Source organism: Trematomus bernacchii, unplaced genomic scaffold (assembly GCF_902827165.1).
Source record: "Trematomus bernacchii unplaced genomic scaffold, fTreBer1.1, whole genome shotgun sequence".
In the NCBI taxonomy this organism is placed as follows: domain Eukaryota; kingdom Metazoa; phylum Chordata; class Actinopteri; order Perciformes; family Nototheniidae; genus Trematomus; species Trematomus bernacchii.
Window position 1 is genome coordinate 9,650,824 of NW_022987698.1, and position 26,482 is coordinate 9,677,305.

Here is a 26,482-nt window from a genome sequence, read left to right on the forward strand (position 1 = left end):
TGTTTGAAGTCCGTTGATGCAGAGAACATGTGGGTCAGTTTCCAGCTCCTGGAGGAAGTCTTACCTTCAAACTGAATATCTGAGTGTGCAAAGAGAGACAGATGATAGAACAGAAAATACAATTAGGCAGAGACAAGACAAGAATTTAGAGAGAGGAATGGGATATGAAAAAGCAGTGAAAGTGATTGTAAATGGACCTTAATACTGAAAAAAAAACACACACATATATAGTTAGTTATTCTTGTTTATAATAATTCGCCAAAGCCATGTGACATATTTTACCTGGGCTGTAAAAGCAGCAGTGGTGGAGTTACAATGACTGTAAAATACTATGTAGACATAATGTGGTACCATCATTCAAACAAATAACACAGTGTTTTTTTAATTAAATTGATTTATTATTATTGATGCTTTCACATGTAACCAGTACGCTAATCTTGTAGTTGGTTGCGGGGGATCTATTTTTTGGCACTTTTACACACTGTTTAACAGTTTATTCAAAAACAATGCATCATGTTTCATAAGCTGATCATATGTTTGAAATGTAAAAAATAAAATCTGAAAAGTAAAAAGTAACTAAGCAGTAATAATAATAATATTTTGAAATGTAAAAGATTGAAATAATAAAGTACAATCGTCAGGTCTCATGCAGCATATTACCTGTAAATCTAAAATGTATACTTGCACTACAAAAACCGTTACTTTTCAGCTGAAGACACAACTCTTCTTGTTGCCGTTTCTTTTGATTGAGTTGAGTTTGCCACCTTGACTTCCTCTTCTGTAGTGCAGCAGTTGTTTTACTTGCTTTGCGTGATTTTAATTTTGAGCCTGTTCAGCACTTTGGTCAATGAATGTTGTTTTAAAATGTGCTGTACAAAAATGTTTTGACTTTTGTGCTGATGATTGATGTGTTCTTAATGTAATGGATCACCTTACAACAGAGGGCTCTAATGTCTTCATGTACACTAACTGTATGCTGACAAAGCCAGGATCATTTGAAGGAGAGGAGCCAACCTGGACCACAAGTGGAGGGAAAAAAGAGAAAAGAAAACACCGCTATTATCCAACTTCTCTCCTAGTTGCCATGCTCCTGTCACTGTAATGAGATGAAAACAAACAGTAACTGTAGCCCTGTGTGCGTGCGTGCGTGCGTGTGTGTGTGTGTGTAACCCTATCCACTTCTATCTTTTATGTGTCCTTTTACCTTTAAGTTCATAGCTCACTGCTCTGTTTTCTTCCATTGAAGAAAGCAGAGGCAACTCTTCTTTGGCTCTATACTCCACGCTCTGTGACCCCTGCTTTCATCCAGGAGGGTTCAACAGTCAGCGGGAGTATTCAGATATCCTGCAACAAAATGTCCATGAATTTCATTTAAAGAAGCACAGGCATCTACAGACCCATCAGGGTGTTGTTTCACACATCCATATCATATAATATAAGCGGCCTCTGCATATCGAGTCTTACAAGACTAATATCGCACTGGTGATTTAACATTTCCAGCTTCATCAGAAAGAGATGATCCCATCTGAGGTGACTGTCGATGACATGACAGACTTACTGCAAGAAGAAAGCAAAAGTTCACTGAGGGTGCAGCCCTAGGACTTTGAACTAAAGGACTTTGATGAAGTTGATAAAAAGCCTCTTCTCAAGCTTTTGTGGGAGGTGAACAACAGAATGAAAATGCGAGATATTGTGTTTGAAGCCAGAAGTCTGCTCATGTCCCCAGATGACATCCCTCCTTGTTTTCATCACCCAAGGCTGATGAACTTGGCTCGGGAGTACGGCAGGAGACAGAGCGACTGCAGTCTGCCCCAAGATCCACACTGCTTGACCAACAAGATGTGGTGATGCAGGTGGTACCAAAAGTCCTGCAAGGCATCTTGACGCCTCCTAGAAACATTTCCTCAACATGCCCTCTCAGAAACTCAGTCAAATGGCTGTTGGGGTTATAAGTATGTTTTGGACAAAGTCTCCACTGCTTTGTCCAATGTGCATCATCCGGTCACCTTCTCTTGCTCCGGCAGAGATGCCATGGTCTTCTCTATCCAGGAAAAGGTTGGACAGAAGTACCCAGCTCAAGACACCCGGATGAGCGAGTTAAACTCATTTGCAGCACAAATACAGAACACCATTGCTGATGCTGCAGCGAGCGAGATATGTGTGCTGTTTGAGCCTCAGAACCACACACAGGTGCTTGCAAATGTGTGTCTGTGTGCATCCGCAATGCTCTCTTGTCTGTAATCAATGGCAGTCACTTAGAGAGTGTGAGTCAGTGTGTTTACTGTTTTCACAGATGGAGCTCTGACACTGTCTGGATAACTGAGATAAATGACTCGCACTCTGCTTCAGCAGATGGGAAAAACAACACACACACACACACACACACACACACACACACACACACACACACACACACACACACATACACACACACACACACACACACACACACACACTATATACTGTACTGTACATAAGTCATGAAGCACTTTTCAAAAAGATGCAGGACAGAGTGCTCATTAGCTGCCGATTGGCTCAACACGAGGAGAGCTCATCTGTAATCAATTAACAGCTGTGGATACTTTAAGGGAATTTTGACATAAAGCAAACATGAGACAAAAGGTGAACAGTGATTTTGCAAATGAGGTCACCACGTAAATTACAGTATGGTGCCATAAGGGGCACTGGTGTCCATCACGCCGTCTGTAAATGACTTCCAAAGGTTGATGTTGTTTGGTGGAGGGCACCACAGCAGGTGGGTCACAATCTGCTGCTGGGCTGCAGCTCAGTGTGTCCGGCTGCTCCTCGGCCACTGTGCCCTTGATACTCCAGTTGAACACTGCCCCCCTGTGGACAGATACACCTGAGCCGCTCTGTGGGAAGCAGGGGTCGACTGTCACAGCCAGAAGTAACCTGAACATATTCGTATTTATATTCTTTACAAACTCCCCTGAGACACATGTAAAATGTGTGATATTGGGCTATATAAATACACTTTGATTAATTGATTGAACCAGACCCTCTCAGAAGTTCTTATTTAAAGGGGACCTATCATGCAAAATGCACTTTTGTATGTCTTTTATACATGAATATGTGTCCCCGGTGTTCCAGGGAACTCACCAAGTGTCAGAAAACACAACCCTCTCTATTTTCCTCCATACCCAAATCTCTAAAAAAGGGGCTGCAACGGATCTGATAAAAACTGATCCAGATTTGAACACTTTCCTGACGTCAGGACGGTGGCGCTACGGCTATTGGGCCAACTCCACCAATCAGGAGGAGACAGCAACGGCCATTGCCGTTCTAAAGCGCTGGAGACGCTGTAGTACATATGCCAGGCCAGTAGATGGTGCTGTTCTCACTGAATCTACCCTTGCTAAAACAGATCTAAAACATGTCAAATTGAGCAAAATGAGGCATGGCTAAAATGCATGATCTGTTTGGTATTTTGAAAAAAAAAAAGTATAAATATGCCTTATATAGGTATGGTCCTACACTATATTATTCAAATATAGCATGATAGGTCCACTTTAAGTAAAAATAAAAAAAAACACCAGAACAGAAGTAAAAATGTACTGTGGTACAACATAGATACGGCTGCATTATTAAATAAATAAAGGAGATTAAATAACTTTTTATTTTTGTTCATTTAATATAAATGACTGTTTAAATGACTGTTGGAAAATGTCACCAAAAAAAATACTGCTGTGTGGCTTAATGTGTAATACATTTAATGTTTGAATACTTTTCAATACCTTTTTTGAATATGTATAGTAGCTACAGTTGCTTTGAATACAATATTATTGTAGAGGTAAAATTGTTTAAACTAACAAACTGTGCTCTGCTGTTTTGCATACAAAAAACAGGTCATGTGAAAAAAGATAATTGTCCTTAAACGTATGCATTTAAACTGGCGATAATTTCTTTCAGGACTTCCACTTTGTTTCGACTTACATTTCATCTCCTTTCTGAAGTTTTACTTAAATGGATACCTCACTCAGAATTTACTCTTATTGTGACACTTCCACCTTATTCGATGTTCACACTTCAACCTAACATATTTTACGCACTTGCAATTAAATTGCCACTTCTGCTACTTCAGCTTCCTTTTTTTCTTCCACCTCATTCAAGTCTTCCTAAATGTCACAAACATTTGGAAACATGAACTGATGACCATAACATCACAGGCTCACTTCTCCAAACATTGGCTTGTGGTGCAGCACACCGATCGCTTCATTCACTGAGTCACATCCAAACAGCATGATATTTGTATTCAGGCAAAAGGACAGCACACACACCAGCACACACTCTTATAAAAACACATTTGAAATATAATTTATTGCACATTTAAAGAACATAAAGTGGCACGATACCCATTTCAATGCTGTTACATCAGAAACAAAAAAAGACTAAAAGAAGTCCTTACAAAATGCTCACACCTTCTGTTTATGATTATTGTTTTTTACTTCAGAACGAAATGGCCATGAAGTTGCAGGAATGCCAGACCAAAACTGCATAGATTCATAAAAAAAATAAAAGATTAAATAAAAGACAGACACTTCTTCATGTGTCACATTAAAATCAAATCAGACTTGGCATTACTCATGTTTGTCATGAGCCCATACACTTCCAGTGTGACTTACAGGCGGTTCAGTGCGTCAGAAGAAAACAGGGGATTTCCAATTCTTAAAAGAGAATAGCGCTGATAAGATGTTCTCGGAAATATATATATATATATATATATATATATGTCAAACCCAATTTTAAATTGTCTTTTGCAGAAGTTCAATAGGCTATTAAAAGAAGAACACATTCCTTAAAGGTAGGGTAGGTAAGTTTGAGAAACCGGCTCGAGGTACACTTTTTGTTATATTCCATGGAATGCTCTTAACATCCCGATAGCAATGAATATCTTAAGTGCTTTGACAAAAAATCCATAAAAATATTTCATCTGTGGAAGCCGTAATACTGTAAAAAGCACGACCAATCATTTTAGCCGGCCCGGCTAAAATAACTGGATGGCCTACCTGCCTGTCAGCCTTCCATCTGTGCACAAACTTATCTCGTGCCCTCATTGGTCATGTGCGCGTTCGTGTGTGTTGGAGGAGGGGCTCTGTAAGGAAGTGGCAGATTTTTTCCGGCTGTGTATTTTCAAATTCTAGCGCACTCGAGCTGGTTTCTCCAAAATGACCTACCCCACCTTTAAGCCCCATTTACAGTAGCATCTTATTTAAACTTTTTGGGAACAGGCGTGCGTGCGTCATTGTAAAAACCTCAACACGGCTATTAAAGAAAAACAATACAAAAACAAATTACATGATAGTCACAGTCCTTTGTTTAAGATACTATTTACATCTTTGTCCTCCTTTTTCACGTCACATCACAACTCAAACTCCCTTTACATTGTTGTTTTCAAGTGCCCACATTTTTGATAAAATTAGCCGCCAGGATTCATAATCGCCGGATAATGATTTTCTATTTTTAGAGGGCATGGACCTACTCTTATTGCTGCCTGGCTCATATTTTGATAACTGGTTTGATAGTAATTTTTGGCAACAATCTATCACTTTATTTCTACTGTTGCTGCATTGACTACGTCATAAACTAATCCACTGGGAATTGTGTGACACCCAACATAAATACCTGCCATATGAAAGTGGCTTACATGATACAAAACCAACCCTAAAGAGCTACAGTATGTACAGTATGACAGTGAGTACTGGCAGCAGTGGGTAAGATATAAAAAAATAACAATAATTATAGATTGATGGCACAAATGTCTGTTTATGATCCCCTCGCCTCAAGTAAAGTAAACATACACATGTTGATGTACAGTACAGCATAAATACAAACCCAGCCAATGGTCAAGAGAAGAACGGCACAAAAGCATGCTAACTGGTTTTAAAATCAACTCTTATAGGAAGTCATAAACACAGTTTTATTAGGGTTACCTGATTGAAGTTTTACAGTTTCATTAGGGCCGCCTGGTTGCATATTTTCATGGACACACCAGCTGTGAAGTGATTAAAAACCTTTTAAAATCCTAAACAGGTTTTCCGTCCAGTTTAGTCACTAAAATGACGTTAACTAGAGAAATGGCGCAGAGTTTTTTGTAAAATGTAAGTAATCAATTTCCTGTTTATGAACTAAAACCCCCATGTAAGCCCCTTGATAATAAAACATTATATACATGGACATCAGTAAAGAAATGTGATTTATTTGGCACACAACATGGTAGGCTTTCACACTCAGGGTTTTCCCATCTTGAGCTGGGTTGAATATTAAACAGTAATATGATTGGTTTGGATAGCCATCAGCCTCTTAGTGGGTCACATAAATGTTTGATGAAAGTTACCCCAGTTACCTCGCCTCTGAGGAAACAAGCTACTACTCAAACTACTCTTTAGTGTCACTGTGACTGTGCTGATCATTTTCAATGCAACTGTCCAGTTAAATCAGGGTCAATCAAAGCATCCAAACACTACCTGCATCAAAATCATTTTGAATTGTTGAGGTTGGAACCGGTAGATCTGTTCAGCATTTCAAGAAATACAGCTAGAAAAGAAAAAGAAAGGCCTCGAATTTTACTTCAGTTGACCTAATTGCATTGTTACAGAACCTGCCTGTTGAATACATTTACCCTGGCACTACCATGACAGGGTTTCTAACAACCTTGCCTATTATCACAGAAAACAATTAAGTGAAATCAAGGTTTTTTTCTTGTCCGCTGCTGAAAATGCTTAAACTACACAATTTGTCCATGTAAACATGAATAAAGATGCTAAGTAGAGTTCCAGAGCTGAGTTATTTGGAGACACTTTGAAGAAGCAGCACTTGAGAACACTGGAGGGAAATACTGAAAGTCAGACGGAAATAGAGAAAGAGAGCCAGAAGGGAGATAGAGGACGTTAAGAGAGACAGACTTCCCTTTGGCACCTGAGCCACAGTGGCAGTGCACTCCTGTGGGCGGAAAAGGTACCAGGCGAGGGTAAAAGAAACAACGGACGAGGGAAAGCTTTCGCTAAACAGCTCATGTCGGAAATATCCTCCCTTGACCTTCTCTCTTCGACAGGATGGATATTCTTTTCCCTCCCTCTCTCCGTTTGTAGATCCTGATTAGGTTCCTCCCACATCAGTCCCTTCTTTCAAAACAAAGAATCAAATCAGAGTCTGTTCTCCTTTATAGCCTTGACCCTCACTTCTACAGGAAAGCCTTCAGTAAACAGGGAGTGCTTGCAGACAGGAGGTTCTTCAGGTTCTTCTGTAGCGATTTCTTTATGGCACATGGTGGGTCTTCTGCAGAAGAACCTCAAGGTCCTCCCAGGTGAGTTTCACAGGCTCAGATCCTCCCACAGGTGCTCCTCTGAGGTCGGTTAGTGCAGATCGTTCTGTGTTGGGTTCAGTGTGTGGTTCTATAAGTTCTCCCCAGGCTGATACTGGGGTTCTGTGGAGGTGAAGTAGTCCTCTAGAAAGCCCTGCAGGTACTCAAACGTCGGCCTCTCCTCCGGGTCCTTCCTCCAGCACGAGAGCATGAGCTCGTGCAGAGAGCCGGGGCACTCTGCCGGGCAGGGCATCCGGTACCCGCGCTCCACCTGGTCCAGCACCTCGCGGTTCACCATACCTAACAAGGAAACAAAAGTTACTTTTAGTGAAAAGAAAGACTTTTAATACAATCATTCTGACAAATACAATTAGGTGAAACAGCCACATGAACAATATCTGATTTGGTTCATATCCTTCATTTAAATACCTAAAATATGAAACTATGAATAACTTCAAGGGCTGCAACTAATGCTCATTCTCATTATTTTCTCATTAGATTTTTTTTCTCATCACGATACCTTAGAACACAAGGTATAATAAAATATAGTTTGATTTATTGAGTCACACAAAACATAGGAACAGCACTACATTTTCATTTTTGAGAAGCTGAGCAGGGATAATGTCTGCATTAAAAATGGCAAATTATTGTTTCAGCTCTTATCATGTAGTATAATTATTGTTTTGAGAAAGTCTTGTTTAAGAGTCGTTGTTCCAGTGTTTATTATAATAATAATGGCTGCAACTAAGGATTATTTGCATTGTGGATTAATCAAAACGTTTTTGAGTCTATAAAATGTCAGATTTTGTCCAAAACTCAAATGTATCTGGTTTACTGACATTGAGGGGTAAGAAAACCAAAACATATTCACATTTAATAAGTGGGAATCTGATAATTTTGTCAAAAAAATTACTCAAACTGATTAATCGATTGAAACAGTTGCCGATTAACTTTTCAGCTCTAAACATTATGCAAGTCTGTACCTGGATAGGGGACTCTGCCTTTAGTTGCCAGCTCAGTGAGCAGCACACCGAAGGACCAGACGTCAGACTTGATGGTGAAGCGTCCGTACAGAGCTGCCTCCGGTGCCGTCCACTTGATTGGAAACTTAGCTCCTGAGGAAACAGGGGTTTATGTATACAAAAGGTACAAAATGAGTACAACATTTTTGGGTCAACATCATTGATGTTCAGTTGCAGATTTATAGAAATAAAAGAGTAATCTGTTGTGGACTCACCCTGTCTTGCAGTGTACTCGTTGTCTTCTATGAGTCTCGCCAGGCCGAAGTCAGCCACTTTACACACCAGGCTTTCTCCCACCAGGATGTTGGCAGCACGCAGGTCTCTGTGCACGTAATTCATCCTCTCAACGTAGGCCATGCCTGCTGCAATCTAGAGGAAGTGACAAAAAGAGGGCGGGGCTTTTATTATAAATACAAATATTATGTTATATGTTGTGTGGCTGATCTGAAAGTAGCTTTACCTGAGCTGACATGTCCACTAGCTGAGGCAGACGGAGCATCTTTCCTGCATCCCCTTTAAGGAAGTCCAGCAAGCTGCCTGTAAGGGCAAGATACAAACAAAATGTACAGTTGTAGATAATGACAGATAATCACCAAATAAATTACACATTTTCCATCATATGTGTAAACCTTGAAGCACAGCTATCAGCATTTGGAATACATGATGGTATTCGAAAGCAAATCAATGCTGTAAACAGTACTTTATATATATTGTAAAAAAGTTTAGAAAGAATACCAGGACATTAGTACAATTTATTTTGGTATTAACTTTTGTCATTATTTAAAAAAAAAGGTAGCCTGCCTCAATGCTTAACGGTTAACAATACTCTAGTCTACAGAAGAATATGATTTTCATAGCAAAGAATTGTAAGGTTTTGACACCCAGCACTTGTTACAGTCTGCATCCTGTGTTACCTTGGCTCATATATTCAGTCACGATGTAGATGGGCTCCTCAGACACCACAGCATACAGCTGGACGAGCTTCTCGTGCCTCAGCTTCTTCATGACCTGAGCTTCCTGAAGAAAGGCCTCTGGAGACATGGTGCCAGGCTTTAGGGTCTTTATGGCTACCCGTGTTGTGCCGTTCCATGTGCCTGTCAGAAAACAGAGAAAAAAAAGTATTGTTTCTAACTTTATCATATTATATCTGCAGTGGAATGAATATGCAAATGATCGTCTTCAAAATGAGACCAATGGGACGAACTCTCTATGGATGTCTGTTTTTAAACAACAAAAAAGGCTTGTTTTTGAATTTTGTGTTTAGAGGTCATTGAGCATACTGCATAATACGTGCAGAAAAAAATCCAAATCTCCGGGGTCCAGTGGTGTGCGAGATGAGCTGCATACAGACATAAATGCTCGCATGCTTGCACCCACATAGGCTCATTACAAAATGTTAGATCTCATCCTGATATGTAATCTGTCCTTGCTGAGGGTTAAATGAGGATATCAATGCTACTGCCATATCTTTCCATTCATAAAGTCAGCAGCTGGTTAGCCTAGCTTAGCATTATGCCTGAAAACAGGGGGACAACTAACCTGGCTCAATCTAAAGATTTAAATATCAACCTACCAGAATCTCTAAGCTTAAACTTAATATGTTATATCTCATTTGTTAAAATCAGCACAAGAGCTAGCTATTCTGTTCGATTATAGTATTTGTGCTAAGCTAACAGGCTACTAAATGTAGCCGTATGTTTTAAAGGACATTAGACTGATGTTAAGCTTCTCATGTATTTCTCTGCCAGAAAAAGAATAAGCCTATATCCCAAAATCTCACACTTCTCCTTTGATAAGAAATACGTAAACTTTAATAACTTTTATCAGCAATAATCTGAAATATTTACTTCAAAAAATAACAAATTGATCCTCATATTGGGTATTTCACCGTTTAACCGTATCTGTCATGGTGAAAGAGGAAAGCAATCACTTCCATTAAAAAGTGGTGGTGTATACTGTAGATCTTACCCATCCAAACTTCTCCAAAGCAGCCCTGTCCCAGTTTGAGGTCGAGGCGGAGGGACTCTCTGGGAATCTCCCAGGCGTCCCTGGCCAGTCCCTGCGTCTGAGGTTTGGCCACAGGACACACGTCTGACAGAGCGTGGCACAGCCCATCAGAGTGCTCTGAAAGAGGTGAGAAAAGGGAGAGTGAGCTGGCAGGTCAGCGGAAGGTTAACTATCAGAGAGCAGCTGTCTGGGGACTCACTGCGGTAGTGGAAGACTAGCTGCTGTAGGCTGCTGAACTGGGTGCGCGAGGTGATGTAGAATCCCCCGCTATCCAGCTTCCTGATCTTGTAATGTTTCACATTCAAGCCTTTGGTGTTGTCATAATCCAGCACTGACAGGCAATATGCCCCTGTGAACGAGACACAACAACAGACAGACACGGGTTAGAAAAATAAAATGAAGCTTATGCATGACAGCTGCTCTGCGGAGTTTCCTAGCAGCTGCGCTGGGCAAGTCCCTGATGGCCCCTTTAAGACCCTGGAAACTCAACCAAGCCTTTCTGTCCTCCTCCATGGCCAACTAGGAAGTAGAATTTGATCTGAGTAAAATAAATATTCATAATGCAATACCAAGAAAACCCCAATGCGCATCTTTTTAAATGCTTAAAATGCTTTTATAATAACACAATAATAACATTGGAGTTTTATTGTTATTTCTGTCTGTATTCTTATCCTCAAGAGTACCTCAAACAACCTATTTGAGACTTTTAGGATGTGTTCCTACCTAAACAATTTTTTATAGATTATTAGTAGTATTTTTTGTAGAGCCATTTCTCACTTCTATTAGGTCAAAAATAACAGTAGATATTAAAATAAAAAGATGAAAAGACATTTTAAGAAGAGTTCTTTTTACTACAGGGAGGTTGAAAATAAAGAACAATCTTCTCTGATCTTACTGATCGTCAGTCTCCTTATATCAGATCAGAAGAAGTGAACAAAGTGTCTGATCATCACAGTGCTGTTCCAGCAGATAAACCATTGACCTCTTTTGAACTTCCATGCTATAAACCAACCTTTTCTAACACATGATCGTTTGTAATAAACCAAAGACCGAGATACAGCTTGAACTAAATTATTAAAAACTTTTTGTTTTATGTTTCATGTGGAACCTATATGCTGCAGGTCTCCCTTGAAAAAGAGATCTATGATCTCAATGGGACCAATCTGGTTAAATAAAGGTTTGAAATGAAATGAAAAAATGTGCTTTGCAGAATCAAAAAGGCATGAACAGAACACATTTAGAATGAAACCAATTTTAAAAACATATTTTACTCATATGTCATAAAAAGGGGAAACAACCACTAACAAAGGCAGCCATGATATTTTCACCGATCATATTTAAGGCATCTTTTTGCCTGAGCCTTACAAATAACCTCCTGCCAGAGCCCCCTCTTCATGCCTCTCCTCCCCTCGCGTGCGTGCGTGCGTGCGTGCGTGTGTGCGTGTGTTGGTAGAATAGAGAATTATGGCCAGGGGGAAATCCAGCACCCTCCGAGGCTGACCTAGTTCTGGCAGAATGATTCACCCCTATCCATTCACAAGGCCCATCCACTCCACTCTTTTTTTTCCCCACACTTCCTCTAAACAACCCCCTAAAGAGCCCACTGATGTCACAAGGACAAGATCTGAATGCAGAGTTTCTCAGAAAGATGCAAAACTCCAGAAAACAAAAAAAACATGCCATAGGCCTCTGTGAAAGTTAACAGATGACTTAATTACGAGGTTGTGTCTTTAAATTGAGTCCCTGAAGATCTACTTATCTGCTGTGTGGAGTTTTCTCCAGGGAGACACAGAATCTGTCATCAGGATTCACACATTTTAAAAATAAAAAGCTCAGGATTTATGAAACATGTTTTATAGTCAGGATTTTTTTCATAAAAGGGATATATTTTCTTACATGAAGGAATTGCCAGGAAAAAGAACCCAAAGGATCGGTCTGTTATAAAGATTTAAATCCATGCTCATTTGAAAGAATATCCTTTTTTTTAAAGATTTGTATATAATGCTGTGATTCTCCGCTTCTTCTAATGATAACTGACCATATGTCTTAATGTTGTATAATCAGTTATCTTTACTATTTATTAACATCCCTATTATTATCACAATCAATCTATGTATGTTTTAGTGTATAAAATGTCATAAGGTAAGAAATACCAGCAAATATTAACATGAGAGAAACTGGAACTAGTGAAATTGGGTCATTTTTGCTTTAAAAACACGACTTAAAATGATAAAAAAAACGATTGTGCATTCATTTTCTGCTCATAGACTAAACAATTAGTCAAGCAGCAGAAAAATATTGTTTCAGCTGTTCATGGAGCCATCAAGGATTAGGCAATTAAGCCTGAAATCGGTTATTTAATGCATTTAAAGAAAAAAAAAACAATGTCATGTTCAAGTTACATGAATCAACATTTCTTTATAATCAGACACAGAGGAAGGGCTAATTGGATCATCCTGATGTTGTCTGCTGTCTCCTGAGAGTCTGCTCTCTCACCTTTAGTGGTCTCGCTCTCCCTCACCAGGAAGGTTCCTCGTCTGTTCTGCAGGTTCAAAAGGAGCCTCTCGGAGTCGCGCCGAGTGATCTTCCCAAAATACCACCTGCCAAAGTGGGCCAGGGAGAATCAGATCAGAAAGAAGCTGCAGCTGAGCGTCTGCAGCAGGCAGGCAGAAACACTGAATATAGCTGTACTGGATGGTACATCGGAAAATATACTCTCTATATCTTTGTGTGGTAGAAGTAGATAGAGAATACAGCTAGATTTAGCACCAAGAAAACACATCTTATATCACTGAAAGGAAAAAAACAGCAGGAGTGAAACAATGAGAGGATAACGCACTCTTCTGCTTGGATGGAGTCGGACGGAGCCACATAGTTGCTCGGGATATAACCACTCTCTCCCGTCGTCAGGGAGCGAGCGAGCCACCAGTCCCCTTCTCTGTGATGGAGAGAAAGACAGAGACAGACAGAGAGCGTCAACAGAACTATTAACAGAAAACTTACACCAACAACATTTCATGGTTTATGGATCCTTCCGTTTTTTTCAATTAAGAGACATAATATTTGATGTAGAAAGAACAATAAAGTTGTATGTATTTTTTCTCATTTTCAACAAATGCCACCAAAAGACCAAAAACAACATTGCAAACTGTCTGATCTCAGCCTGAGGCCTTTTGATTCCAACCAATAAAAAGTGAAAGTTTGAAAAAACAAGACACATTTATATGTTTTTATTTATGGCTGCACAAAAAGGCAGCTTAGCATTAAAGTGGACCTATCATGCTATATTTGAATAATATAGTGTAGGACCATACCTATACAAGGCATATTTATATATTTTTTTTTTCAAAATACCAAACGGATCATGCATTTTAGCCATGCCTCATTTTGCTCAATTTGACAATTTCTAGCTCTGGCTGATTCTGTGAGAACAGCACCATCTACTGGCCTGGCATATGTACTACAGCGTCTCCAGCGCTTTCGAACGGCAATGGCCGTGGCTGTCTCCGCCTGATTGGTGGAGTTGGCCCAATAGCCGTAGCGCCACCGTCCTGACGTCAGGACAGTGTTCAAATCTGGATCCGTTTTTATCAGATCCGGTGCAGCCCCTTTTTTAGAGATTTGGGTATGGAGGAAAATAGAGAGGGTTGTGTTTTCTGACACTTGGTGAGTTCCCTGGAACACCGGGGACACATATTCATGTATAAAAGACGTACACAAGTGCATTTTGCATGATAGGTCCCCTTTAACATTGAAATGTGCGTATTCCCTTCAAATACTTAGGCCTATACAAAAAGTGGACACTTTTCATGATTGATCTACAATATGAAACATTTACTCTGATTTAAAGGTTCTTAGAATTTGTTGCTAGCGAGTGACATGAGGCTTACCACTAATCATAGTCATTCTGGATCAATTTATCAAACAACTAAACCAGGCCCTGTCATGATCGATGAATAAAAAAGGTCATATACAGCATAACGGAGTTTTATGGGGGATTGACTCAAAGTAAACTACAGTGCCCACTTTCAACATAATGACGAACATTTCAACAGTTTTTAAATTGTTTGGCGGACAATGAAGGTTAAGCTAAATACAATTGTTGGTTTTGCTTATTCATGGGATATGTTGCCAATAAGAAAATATGCTACTTGTCAAATCCATTAAATATGAAAGTACCTGCAACACAGGATTGGATTCAGATAGTTTTCTTAGTAAAAACAATAACTTGTGATAGAATAAAAATGTCTAAATGTTTTGACTGACACCCAAACATAAATTGATTCCCACATTTCAGCAAAGAGTGAAGAAGAAAACACACTATTAAGAGAAAAACACAAACAAATGCAACCTTTTATTCCACTTCCTTAGTATGCATTTTAAACCTTTACCTGTTGCTCTATCAAAAGAGACGTATCAAGAAAGTTTGAGCACCAAGTCTCTATATCTTTTAATATGTAATAATTCATTGCAGTTACGCTACAAGCTTGATCAGATAAATCCGCTCAGCAGCAAAGGGACGGTGAACAAAAGGTTGCGTGAGATTTTTAAAAGCATTAAGTGTTACTGACCTGAAGCTGTACTTTTTCCTAGGAGAAACCATGAAGCATAAGAGAGAAGGAGAGAGGGAGAGATAACAGACACAGCAGACACATCAAAACCCAGCGAGGAGACACAGCAAGGCGAGCAGCGCAGACTGACAGATAGCAGAGGAGCCCGAAGTGCTGCGGGACTACACAGCGGGGGGGGGGGGGGGGCACGAGCTGCACTGTTTTCAAAGTTTTCAGTTCCAGTTTCCATTTCATCTTTAATAATTCTGCGAGACAGGAAGGCAAAAATATTCCCACAACTATTATTAATAAATGATCACATCCACATATGTAGAATTCGGGATTCACTTTAAAGACTCGCTACTTTTTATTCAGTATTTGCATTTAAGGATTTCTCCCATGCATTGTTTTTTAAAGTAGATATTAGAACTGAATTATTTATGTAAAATAGCCATACTATGTAGTGGCAGACAAATATACAGACAAATGATAAATAACAGCAGCTCAGTGTTATGATAGGAAGTTATGGAAGGAGCTCAGGCAAAAAAACAAACATTGTTCTGATTTAAAACACATGCGTAATAATTTATTTTCCAAGGGCTGTATTATAGGACATTTCTTCCTAATATTCTTGATTTGAAATGGAAAGTCTAAGTAAGGATTTCTCTCAATACCATTTTAAAAAGTGTAATGCTAAATAACATTATAAATCCTTAAAGGACATTAATCTAGGAACTGTTCATTTGTAAAGGTTAGATTTTTCTTAAATCACCACCTAAAACTAAATACAACAGTTACAAAACAATTCAGATTGGATATACAGTACAAGCTAAGACTTTTCTGTAATACGGCCCCACATGCTTTTAAATACACACATCATTTCTCACATGCAGAAACGTCTTAATCACACCAGACTGACACATGCAAACTTCAGCATGTGGTGTCATGCAATAGGAAAACACTTAGTTGTTTAGGTGTTATCTGTGGAGGAAATATATGAGTGTAGCGATCTTGCTATATCATGCTCTCCATAATGTTTCGTAAAAGATTATGTATACAGTTTTGAGGAGGAGCAGACTGCAGTTGTAAAGAGCCGTTCTGCTCCGTTTTAGTCAACAGATGGAGAGGATCAGACTCTGCTGTCTGCATCGCTCCACAGTCACCAGCTCTGACTGTGTTCATTCATTAACACGTGTGCGTTTACAAATCGGTTCATTTAGATTTTTTTATGAAGTTGTGTATTTAGAGAAAGGGACGGAAGCGGTTGATTCTTACGTGTTGTTGACAATCTGCAGCCTGTCGCCTTTCCTAAAGGTCAGATCAGACGCTGTCCGTGACTCATAGTCATAGAGCGCCACAAATGTAGTGACACCTCCTGCAAGAAACAACACACACAAACAAATACACATTTAAGGAACAATGGTATTAAAGGCAATGGTCCTTCCTGTTGAGATCTATTCACTTCCATAATCTAACTTCAATAATAAAACTCTTGCTTATATAGCTTTACTGTAAATCCCAGTATTTTTTCACATCTGTCTAAAACTGTTTACCAAGGCTTAATGAGAAATATTGACGTTCAGACTTCTTGTGACCGATCGTCTGTGAAGGACAAAGCCATCATATATTTTCCTTTGGATCTTTCTCCCGCTTCCTTGTAATGAACCAGTGATCTAAACCCAAGGACTCTGCAGCCAATCATCGATCGGCTCATTAGATGCACAGGAGGAGGCGGCCAGCGGATACAACAGCAGCCTGAGCAACATTAACCTAACCATCTGGTCGGTCTAGACATATTACTGCTACATTTCAAGATGACAGGCTTCAAAGTCAAAGAGAAGCTTTTAAGTCTGTTAACCAGCTGATGTCCAATATTTTCCTGTGGTCATATCACTTTACAGTAGACTATTTTGTGCAATCTATGGTCATTTGGCATACAGGATTAATTTGGCTCTAGTGTGTCACTCACATTTAAACTAAATAGTTTTAATATTTTGGGAAATAAATTAAAATTACTTTATTGTTGTGAGTTAGATGGGAAGATATATCTCACTCAAAGCTGTGCGCTCAATATAAAATTGGAGTCAGGAAATCCTTAGCTTAGCACAAAGACTGGAAACAATGAAAATCTGCTTCCCAGCACCTCTAAAATCTACTTATTATACGGGAGATTGTATGTGTGACTTTTTCTAGGCTGGGCACAATGGCTTCCTTGGGTCACACAGCTCCCCCCGCTTTCAGTGTTTATGCTAAGCTAACCAGTGGTGGGCTGTACCACATAACATTGAACATAGCTGTGGTACTGATTTTTTGACCGCCCAAAACAAAAAGCTCATTAATTGAATATTATTTAGTAGCATTTGTTGTATAACTGAACTTTAACCCTTTCTCAGATAGGTGCCTACCTGACAGAGGTCCTCTCTGGGGTGAGGTGATGGTGCCTGTGTGGTCCACCCCCCCAAAGAGAGCCAGCTCAGGAGTGTTTGTCGGGGCGAGGTGGTGCTGCCCTTGATGCTGCCCCCGCCTGCCTGTCCCTACGGCGGGGCTCCTGTTGGGGGTCTGGGTCTGCTGGGCGGGTCCCAGGTGGTGGAAGTGCCCGCTGTCTGAGCCTGAGCCGATGGTGCCGTCCAGGCTCATGGAGCGCTGGCCCGGCTCCTTGGGCTTGCTTTTGCCCGCCCCCATGTGCAGACCTGGGATCAGAGCCAGTGATGAGTAAGTATGCAGCATGTCCAGAGAGATAACAAAAAAAAGAAAAAAAAGATGTCCCTGTTTCTCCTAATATACCAAATAGCAATAAAACTATTAACAAATGATTCAGTTGACTGAAATAACATTGGCTATTCATAATTGTTAAAGGTGGGGTATGTAATTTATTTCAGAAACACTTTTTGTTATATTCCATGGAATGCTCTTAACATCCCGATAGCAATGAATATATTAAATGCTTTGACAATAAATACATACAAAAATGTCATGTGTGGAAGCCGTAATACTGTAAAAAGCACGACCAATCATTTTAGCCCGGCTAAAATAACTGGATGGCCTACCTGCCTGTCAGCCTTCCATCTGTGCACAAACTTATCTCGTGCCCTCATTGGTCATGTGCGCGTCCATGTGCGTTGGAGGAGGGGCTCTGTAAGGAAGTGGCAACTTCAAATTCTAGCGCACTCGAGCTGGTTTCTCCAAAATTACCTACCCCACCTTTAATTGATTAAAGAATGGAATCTTTCACCATAAAAAAAAGGAAACACACCCAGCACTGACTGGTTTCAGCTTCTTTTTGATTAAATCATAAATGATTAATTATTGGAAATGTTATAGATAAAGATACGTTTAATATTATGAGAAAATACTCAGTTTGCTATAAAATGCTTGATGCTGGATCATATATTAAGATAATGTTCAGTCACATAGGAGTTAATAAAATATGTCCTGACAGGAAATGAAAGCTGTTCACTAAAAAAAAACTGAGCAATAGGAACTGACCCTGTTTCAGTTTCTACTCATCCACCTTTCTCAAACAGAAACTCCTCTCAGCAGTGGGTGCTGTTCATCTATGCTCATCACAGAGTATCCTTGGAGGCAGTCCAGGTTCAGTTAAAACCGTTTAGCATGCAAATACTGGGAGAACAGGACACCTTGAAACAGCCAACACACATACATTCAAGGTCATCCCCATCTGATTCAATCTGCTCTGAATCAATAAGCATCTACAAGGAAAACAAACAAAGTGGGCTGTAATGAAGCCGAGTGCTAACACCGGTGAGTTGACAAGGACAGACACAGTTTCACCTCCTACAGGTTATTATACACCCCTGCTTCTCCTCTCAATCCTGATTCAGAATACATCAATTATGGGCGCTCAGACAGTCAAGTGCACCCACAGAAAGTTGGAGTGCCGTGTTCACACACCAAGTCCATCCTCGAGGCATTGCAGAGTGACTCACTGTGAGACCGGCTATTTCAGGCCGGCTGAAACGGAGACAGTCATACCCACATGAAACAGCCTCGTTCCTTTGTGAATAGAGGCACTCTCAGTTCCAGACAGTGTTTGCACCAGTGTGTATGTGAGCAGCTGTTCCTTGCTCTCTGGGAGACGAGGCTCAATCGCACACTAACACTCAAGCAATGTTGCATCTCACATCCTTTTTTCCCCCCCCCCCAACACATGCATGCATCCGTGTGAGGGTTTGCAGCACAGTTGTGAGAGTCTGACAGACAGGACAGAGGGTTATTAACGGACAAGGAGGAAGGAACCGGCTGTGGCTGTAAAAAGAACGTGTAGGTGGTTGTTGTATACTGCATGGACAGCTGAGGCGTAGTGGGTGTTTCTAAGTGTAATTTGCTTGCATAACATAATTACACAGGTATGAGAAATCTCAAAGATGGGGATGGATCTCACTGTGGAGATGTGTGGGCGCGTAAGCTGCCTAGTTGTGTGAGAGTGATTTGAAGCACACACGTACGGTCATGCAAGCTTTGATTCAACTCCTGCCAGCCTGTAATCTGGCGCGCTGGGGGGTTAACTTATCCCATGGTGCAACACTGAGTCACAGAGAAATAGGTCTATGCAGAAAGGGGTGAATAGGACTGTGCGAATTGTGTGAAGAATCAGATGCTTGATTTATCCAAGTTCTCCGGATATCAGTAATGGACTTTGCTTTTGCCTCGAACATCTACCAGCTCATACTCAGGATGGACGGACAGGAGTGCTCACAATCTTTAAAGAATAATGAAGGCACTTATGCAACAGATATATTTAGCGGTCCAGGTCATAAGAATGTCAAATCAGGATTATGGTTTTTGTGCTTTTTGTTCATGTAAATGGTCTGCAAAGGCTAAAAGTTCCCTCCAGAGGGAGTTTCTCTTCCCCCCCCCCTGCCTGAAACACATCCATTTGACTTCTTTGTTTACTTCTGCAACATGGTGACATCACTCCGCATCAGACGTGCACTTCTATTGGCTAGCGCTCAACAACATTGTAGGTGATAGACTAAGGGGAGGGACATCTCTAAGCAATTGACCAATCGCAACAGAGCTTACCAATCAGAGCCGACTGGGCTCTGGTTTCAGACAGAGGGTGAAAAGAGGTGCTGCAGCACAGGCAGTATGAGAAAAATAAAGTTTATTTGAACATTAAAGCATGAAAACATACACCCCTTTTACAGGAAAAGATAATACAGCAACATATCAGAACTAACAGTAGAGATTTGTCATTACAGATGTGTCATAATGTCGATTGATGTGAGGCTTTTTAATTGTTGTAAAAATACGGGGCAGCTTGATGTGATTCAATGAGGTCAGAGCGGGTTACACACTGTCTCAATAAGCTGATTGGGAACCATATCTGTGACAAAATGTATGGTAGTTCTAAAAGTGCAATGAGTGAGTGCTCCATACTTTTATCAAGAGTACTAACAACTTCAGTTGAATGCACTGCAGCATGCACAGACAGCGTACTATGGAAGATTTGACTTTCATTAGGAAAACTGACTAATCATCAGGATTAAGCACACACAGATGCAGGGGAGTAATGATCCTCAAACAGCACTACAAACATATCCCAAAGCAGCGATGGCAGAAGCCATGTCCAAAGAGATTCACTTTCCCCTGATTCCCTCCAGGATGCTGCAAACACCAGAGTGCCCTTGAAAGTCTCACAGGCTGCTATATAAATAACAGAGCTAGCAGTGTAGCTGATCCTCACGCCTTTTCCTAATATGGTACCAGAGATACCAAATATCAAGAAGTGTTAACACTACTTCCAATGTTATGATGTGAAATGAAGGGGGCTATATAAAGGAGACAAAAGTATCATGGGTATAAAATAAGAGGTTGAAGTCTTTTGAAGATAGAAGGGAAAAAAAAGATGGAAAAGGGAGATTTTAGTCCCTTGTGAGCTTTTCCATCCAACTGGAGCATGTGTGGGAACCAGATTGCACCACATTGCTACAATTTCAAGAGTGCAACAAGAACAGGCACCTGAGCAGTGGGAGGGTGGGATGGGAGGAAGGAAGCAATGAGGGAGATGAGGTGGAGGGCGAGCAACAAAGACACTCTATTTTCCCTTTTTTCCCAGAACACAAATCGAAATCTTTCTAAAAAAAAAGAAAGAAAGGAAATCTTGTTGCATTGCACCAGACTGTACAGGATCTTCATTTGTACTCTATCAGTATGTTAAAAGTGCTTTCTATATTTAGTTTATTTTCTCTCTGAATTAAAAGCACTAAGAGCTGCATTTCTAAAAATGAAGTTATGCAACATCTGGTTTAATAGTGTTAAAAAACAACAACAATAAAAGCATATACAAGCTGACTGTGAAGAAACCTAAATAAACTTGTGCCTGGTTGTGTTGTGGGAAAGGAGATTTGAAAGATATGAATCATGGCAAATAAAGGCCTTGTTCAAAGGCGGCTCTCTGAGGGGTATTTACCTCAGGACCATGATTGAGTTCAAGAGCACTTCAATTTCCGCAGTGCATTTATCACTTGCCTGCGTCTCTCTCACAGTCTCAGTGTTTACCCAGGCTCACAAAATCTATAAAACTGTCCGTACATGGACTGAATAATGTAGGGATTGGGGGGAAGTAAAGAAACTGAGCTTAGGTGCCTACAATGAATATAAGTAAATAGAGCAGGCGCCTTGGAAAATGACATACCCACGTTGTCAATTCAGATCTGGCTTCTCCATAAAAAGGTCATTTTGTCATTTCAAGTTTTAAAACAACCTTCACATCCTGTCCACAATGTCGTTTTTTAATGCAAGTGATGAGGTTGAAATCCATATACTTCTATCTGTTTTACAGTTCAACTAAAGCTAAAATAGCTTACCAACTATTTGAGAGATGCCATGAAATATTTTGCAGACATTCATGCTCCCATCTAGATGAATTGTAATCACATTGGTGGTCCTTTGACTTATTATTTAACAACATCATGAGGTCATATGTTTACAATTTGAATTCAGCTCTAGACTTTAAGTCTCTCATGTTATACTATGCCTCCACCACAGCTCAGCTAGGAACCATTGTTTAGCAAAACAAGGAAATGTGTTACTGAAATGACATTGCAGGATACTTCCTTGATAAGTCTAACTCAGAATGTTCAGACCCAATGCATTTGTGTAAAGACAGAGGTCGGCGGATTTTGTTTTCAATATTGGAGTTGGGTCAGGAACATATACTTTCACTATAAGTCTGGATAGGAGCTACCAAAGTCTACAGTTAGCAGGTAAGTGCGCTATAAAGAAAGAACAAATATTAACACATCTTTTAAATGTTTGATGATCTAAAGTCAATATGGTGCACCTTTTTCTTCCAGGTATCTACACACTGTAGTCTCGTAAAATATCTTAAGTTGCTGGTTCCACAATAAAACCGCACCAATTTGTTGCAGAAAATTATGTTTTCAAAGTGCTGCGCTTAAAGGTGGGGTAGGTAAGTTTGAGAAACCGGCTCGAGATACACTTTTTGTTATATTCCATGGAATGCTCTTGACATCCCGATAGCAATGAATATCTTAAGTGCTTTGACAAAAAATCCATAAAAAAAATGTCATCTGTGGAAGCCGTAGTACTGTAAAAAGCACGACCAATCATTTTAGCCGGCCCGGCTAAAATGATTGGATGGCCTACCTGCCTGTCAACTTTCCATCTGTGCACAAACTTATCTCGTGCCCTCATTGGTCATGTGCGCGTTTGTGTGTGTTGGAGGAGGGGCTCTATAAGGAAGTGGCAGATTTTTTCCGGCTGTGTATTTTCAAATTCTAGCGCACTCGAGCTGGTTTCTCCAAAATGACCTACCCCACCTTTAAATACAGCCTACCTTTGATGTTGAATAGGTTTGCAAAAGGGAGTTTAGTCTATCTCACGATTTGTCTGGTTAATCAGCACTTAGTAATCCTCGATCTCCAGCTGAGCACTCGCGCTTTACGTTTCTGGTCAGGCAAGCACATTTGGCCATGACGAACCTCACTGAATCACAACAGACGGTAACAGTTGCCACTGTGCTGCAGAAAGAGAAGGGGCTGGAGCCAATGTTTCAGTCAAATGGGAAATTACAGTTTGCCCTGGGGAGGAGCAGCGAGAGAGAGAGAGAGAGAGAGAGAGAGAGAGAGAGAGAGAGAGAGAGAGAGAAGAGAGAGAGAGAGAGAGAGAGAGAGAGAGAGAGAGAGAGAGAGAGAGAGAGAGAGAGAGAGAGAGAGAGAGGAGAGAGAGAGAGACAATGATGGCTCCTCAAGATCAAAACAAGCGGAAATGTGCACATTCACTGTCCTGTACTGCTATATGCTGCATGATAATAACATGACAGTGCAGTCCACATACATAACACACAGATAATCTATAAATAGGTTGGGTTAAAAAGAGAGAACGGGCAGTTTCTTTAAAGGGGACTAAAGAAAACCGATGCATTCACATGTCGCTATCAAGATTTGTCCCATTTTAGAACAGTGGACGCCTTGATCAGATATTCTCTGTTATTTTTTCCCCAATGTTTTGCTGGACCCGCTCAGTTTGCAAAGTATGTGCCTGCTCTCCCATCTCAACTACCCTCTTCCTCAGTGACAAAACACACAGAGGAGAAGCACAAAAGAAGAAAAGGAAGAGGAGGACAAGAGGGGGATTGTGGCATTCAGCTGATAAAACACACTTCCGTTTTCTGTCCATCTTTAACTGGAGACTGAACATTATCCAGGCTATGAGGAGAAGCTGCTACAGCATGCCTCTATAAAGGAGGACAAAGAGTACGAAAGAGGGCATGATGGATGTTTCATTACAGAGGTGGCACACTTTTAGCAAATCAATTAACTCCACAGCCAGCCTTTCTTTGTGAATTACAGCACATTCAAATAAACAAATAGGGTTATACTTTATTCCCCCTAAAAATGTACATTAAATTGCTCTGACAGGAACAAGAGAATGTTTGACCAAACCATCTAAAGCTGCAAACAATTAGACAATGAATCAACTAGTTAACCAAAGGGCAAATAAACAGCGACAATTTCTATTGAATACTTATTGCTTATCATTTTTTTAATTAAAATAATAAAAAGTGAGCTCCTCAATTCTGAAGACTTACATTCTGTGTGCAGTTTCTTTGTCTTTGTGATAGTAAATTGATTATATCCGAACTAGTTGACCAGACAAAGCAAGATATATGAAGAGATTTAAGGCTTTGGGAATCATTTCATGGAAACATCGAGAAAACATTAGTAGGTTAATCTATAATGAAGAATGATCTTTGGTCAAAGCCCAACAAGTCCAGACAAGCTTCTCTTTCTTACTGCCCTGTGAAGGCCAACAATGTGTTTTTGACCCACTGTTGTTATTATAACAATCTCAGTTTGTAAAACAAATTGAGAAATTCATTCAATCCAATAAGGTATTATGATGTTATTTCTTTAAGGCTATGCTTACCTCGTGCTTTTAAAATGAGGCTAGCATATTATAGCATCTGGTTGTCCAGTGTTAAAAATCCCATGTTGAGCTCTCCCATGATTCAAGTCTTACTTAGCAAACCTGATTCTGCTGCACTATGGAAATTAGCTGGAATTTGTCCAAATCCCAAAACCGACTGTAAATAGATTAGCTACATAATTAAAATTCTATTTCCGCGGGATTAAACACCAGTTGTCAGCAAAGCTGCTTTCAAAGAAACAAGGGGTGGGGTAGTAGCTGCCTACAGGAGTAGCAGCTGTCAATGATAAACGTCTTTGCTATGGGGAGGGAATACAAAAAAGAAAGAAAACATCAACCCTGTTTGCCAAACTGATCCACATAAGGCACGTAAACTGGGATTTGTGAATGGGAACAGGGAGGTAAAGGGCGACAATGCTGCTGTGGCTGTGGCTGGCTTCGGCTCATATACAGCGCATATGCGGCCTGATGAATCAAAACAGGTGCTGTTACAGCTCCATTTTGAATTTCGATGGATTGTTGGCTTTAATTTTATGTTCGGAGTCGATTTACTGCCTCATCCTTGATGGTGTTTTGCCCGTGAGAAAATCCAAAATAGGACATTTGCACACACAGTGCGCATTTGTCTGGGGGGTGTAGTAGATCGTCAACAACAACGGAGCCCTGGCACAGGCTGAGTGGCACTGAGCAAATGTGCGAGCAGCTCTGACTGAATGGCCTGTGCAACAATGAAATACTAGACAGTGTCAGAGAGGCTGTGTGTAAAACATCAATATGGGAACATGAGCAGCAACAAACCAAATACTCTAAATGAAATCCCGAAATAAATCATATTTTCTCGCAATTAAGCGCTGCTAATTTACTCACCTTTGACGCGTCTGGAGATTCAGCCCAAAAATCAGAGACGCGCAGCGAGGACTCCTGTTAAATCCTGAAGGCTGTCCTCATTAGATAAATACTGGAAGCGGATGGCCAGTTGCTGTGGAAACCTCTGCCCAGTCACCAAGCCCATTTAGCGGATATCGGCAGAATCGCAGAAAGGGGAGGTCATGACGGGGACTGCCTTCGGGAGCAGAGGGCACAGCTGCCGGGGGCGGCTACGGTCGGTGGGCCGGACAAACAGCGTCCAACCCGGCGGAGAGGTATCCTTTCAGCTGGGAAGAGACGGCGTGGTAAATTCATGCGAGGAAGCGGCAGGAGTAGAGCTGTGGTGTGGAGGAGACATGCCTCGTGTGGGGGGAGGCACGGGATAGTGCATCACTGACGAAACACGAGAGCGCAAAAAATATGATGAGCCTGAGTTGTACGCTTTCCACGCAACGATGGCGAAGTCCAGAGGATTCACGTCGCGTTGCGTAACTCGACGCCGTGATTGTTACATTAATTCACCGAGGCGTTGGAAGGCACGACAACACCCACGTTTAGCTTTTATAAAATATAATCTGCTGTCACGATCCAGAAGCTTTCTATCTGAATCTGATTTAAGTAGTTTAACAACACGACATAAATACTCAGTTGCTGTACAGTATTTCACGTATCATTCAGAAACGTTGACAAATGCTATTGCTGTCAGAACCGGTTGCTAAGCGACACTCACAACGCTGTTTTGAACGGTAATTTTCAGGCTGCGCATTGATACCCAAACTCAAATGTTGTGTGGCCTCACGTGTTAAAAATACGTTTACATGGTTTTGAACTATACTCAAATACACATAGGCATATAAAAGCTAATAAATAAACAATAGTAAATATTTACTTTTGAGGTAGTGACAATGTAAAGCAAGTTTGTGCTGACAAAAGGTTTGGCTTGAACCCTTAGATTGATACAGCTAGGTAGGCCCTATACCTTTTTATATTTATTAATGCATTTTTTTACTCAAATAGTTATTTTTTATTATATATTAAGTGTTTCTTATTACTCTTTTCGTTTTAAACAGGCACATTTTTCCTAATTCATACTGACACACAGTTACATGGAACCACTACAGTCTGAAAACATTTTGTTTTTAATTTGATATATTCATTGGGAAGTTTTAAAGTCCATCAGAGCTCTAGGTTTTAGAGGATGAAAGTGTGAAAAAGCTAAGAATAGGAATTACGGATTTTATAACAGTTTAAAAATGAATGTTAACATTCGTTCAAATATCACTACAGATTTATTTTCATTT

General features: G+C 40.4%; 1 protein-coding gene across 2 annotated transcripts; it reads right to left on the bottom strand.

Annotated features, from left to right (window-relative positions):
• Positions 1–5,764: 5,764 nt before the first annotated feature.
• LOC117489901 (proto-oncogene tyrosine-protein kinase Src-like) lies at positions 5,765–25,545 on the bottom strand. Of its 2 annotated transcripts, XM_034139469.1 has the most exons (13): positions 25,182–25,545; positions 17,306–17,590; positions 16,176–16,275; positions 14,922–14,939; positions 13,190–13,288; positions 12,847–12,950; positions 10,550–10,699; positions 10,312–10,467; positions 9,258–9,437; positions 8,804–8,880; positions 8,559–8,712; positions 8,305–8,436; positions 5,765–7,621 (listed from the first exon to the last, which is right to left on the bottom strand). In XM_034139469.1, exons 2-13 carry the CDS (start codon positions 17,580–17,582, stop codon positions 7,413–7,415), a joined length of 1,656 nt encoding a protein of 551 aa, XP_033995360.1. In that variant the 5' UTR covers positions 17,583–17,590; positions 25,182–25,545; the 3' UTR covers positions 5,765–7,412. The 2 variants fall into 2 exon arrangements, with proteins under 2 accessions (XP_033995360.1, XP_033995361.1); XM_034139470.1 differs by lacking the exon at positions 14,922–14,939.
• Positions 25,546–26,482: the final 937 nt, after the last annotated feature.

Coding starts and splice junctions, on each gene's coding strand:
- LOC117489901 (XM_034139469.1), bottom strand. CDS start 17,582: ATGGGGGCGGGCAAAAGCAAGCCCAAGGAGCCGGGCCAGCGCTCCATG. Junction 8,881..9,257: donor GACTGAATATATGAGCCAAG/GTAACACAGGAT, acceptor TTGCCCTTACAG/GCAGCTTGCTGGACTTCCTT. Junction 8,713..8,803: donor TAGTGGACATGTCAGCTCAG/GTAAAGCTACTT, acceptor CACTTCCTCTAG/ATTGCAGCAGGCATGGCCTA.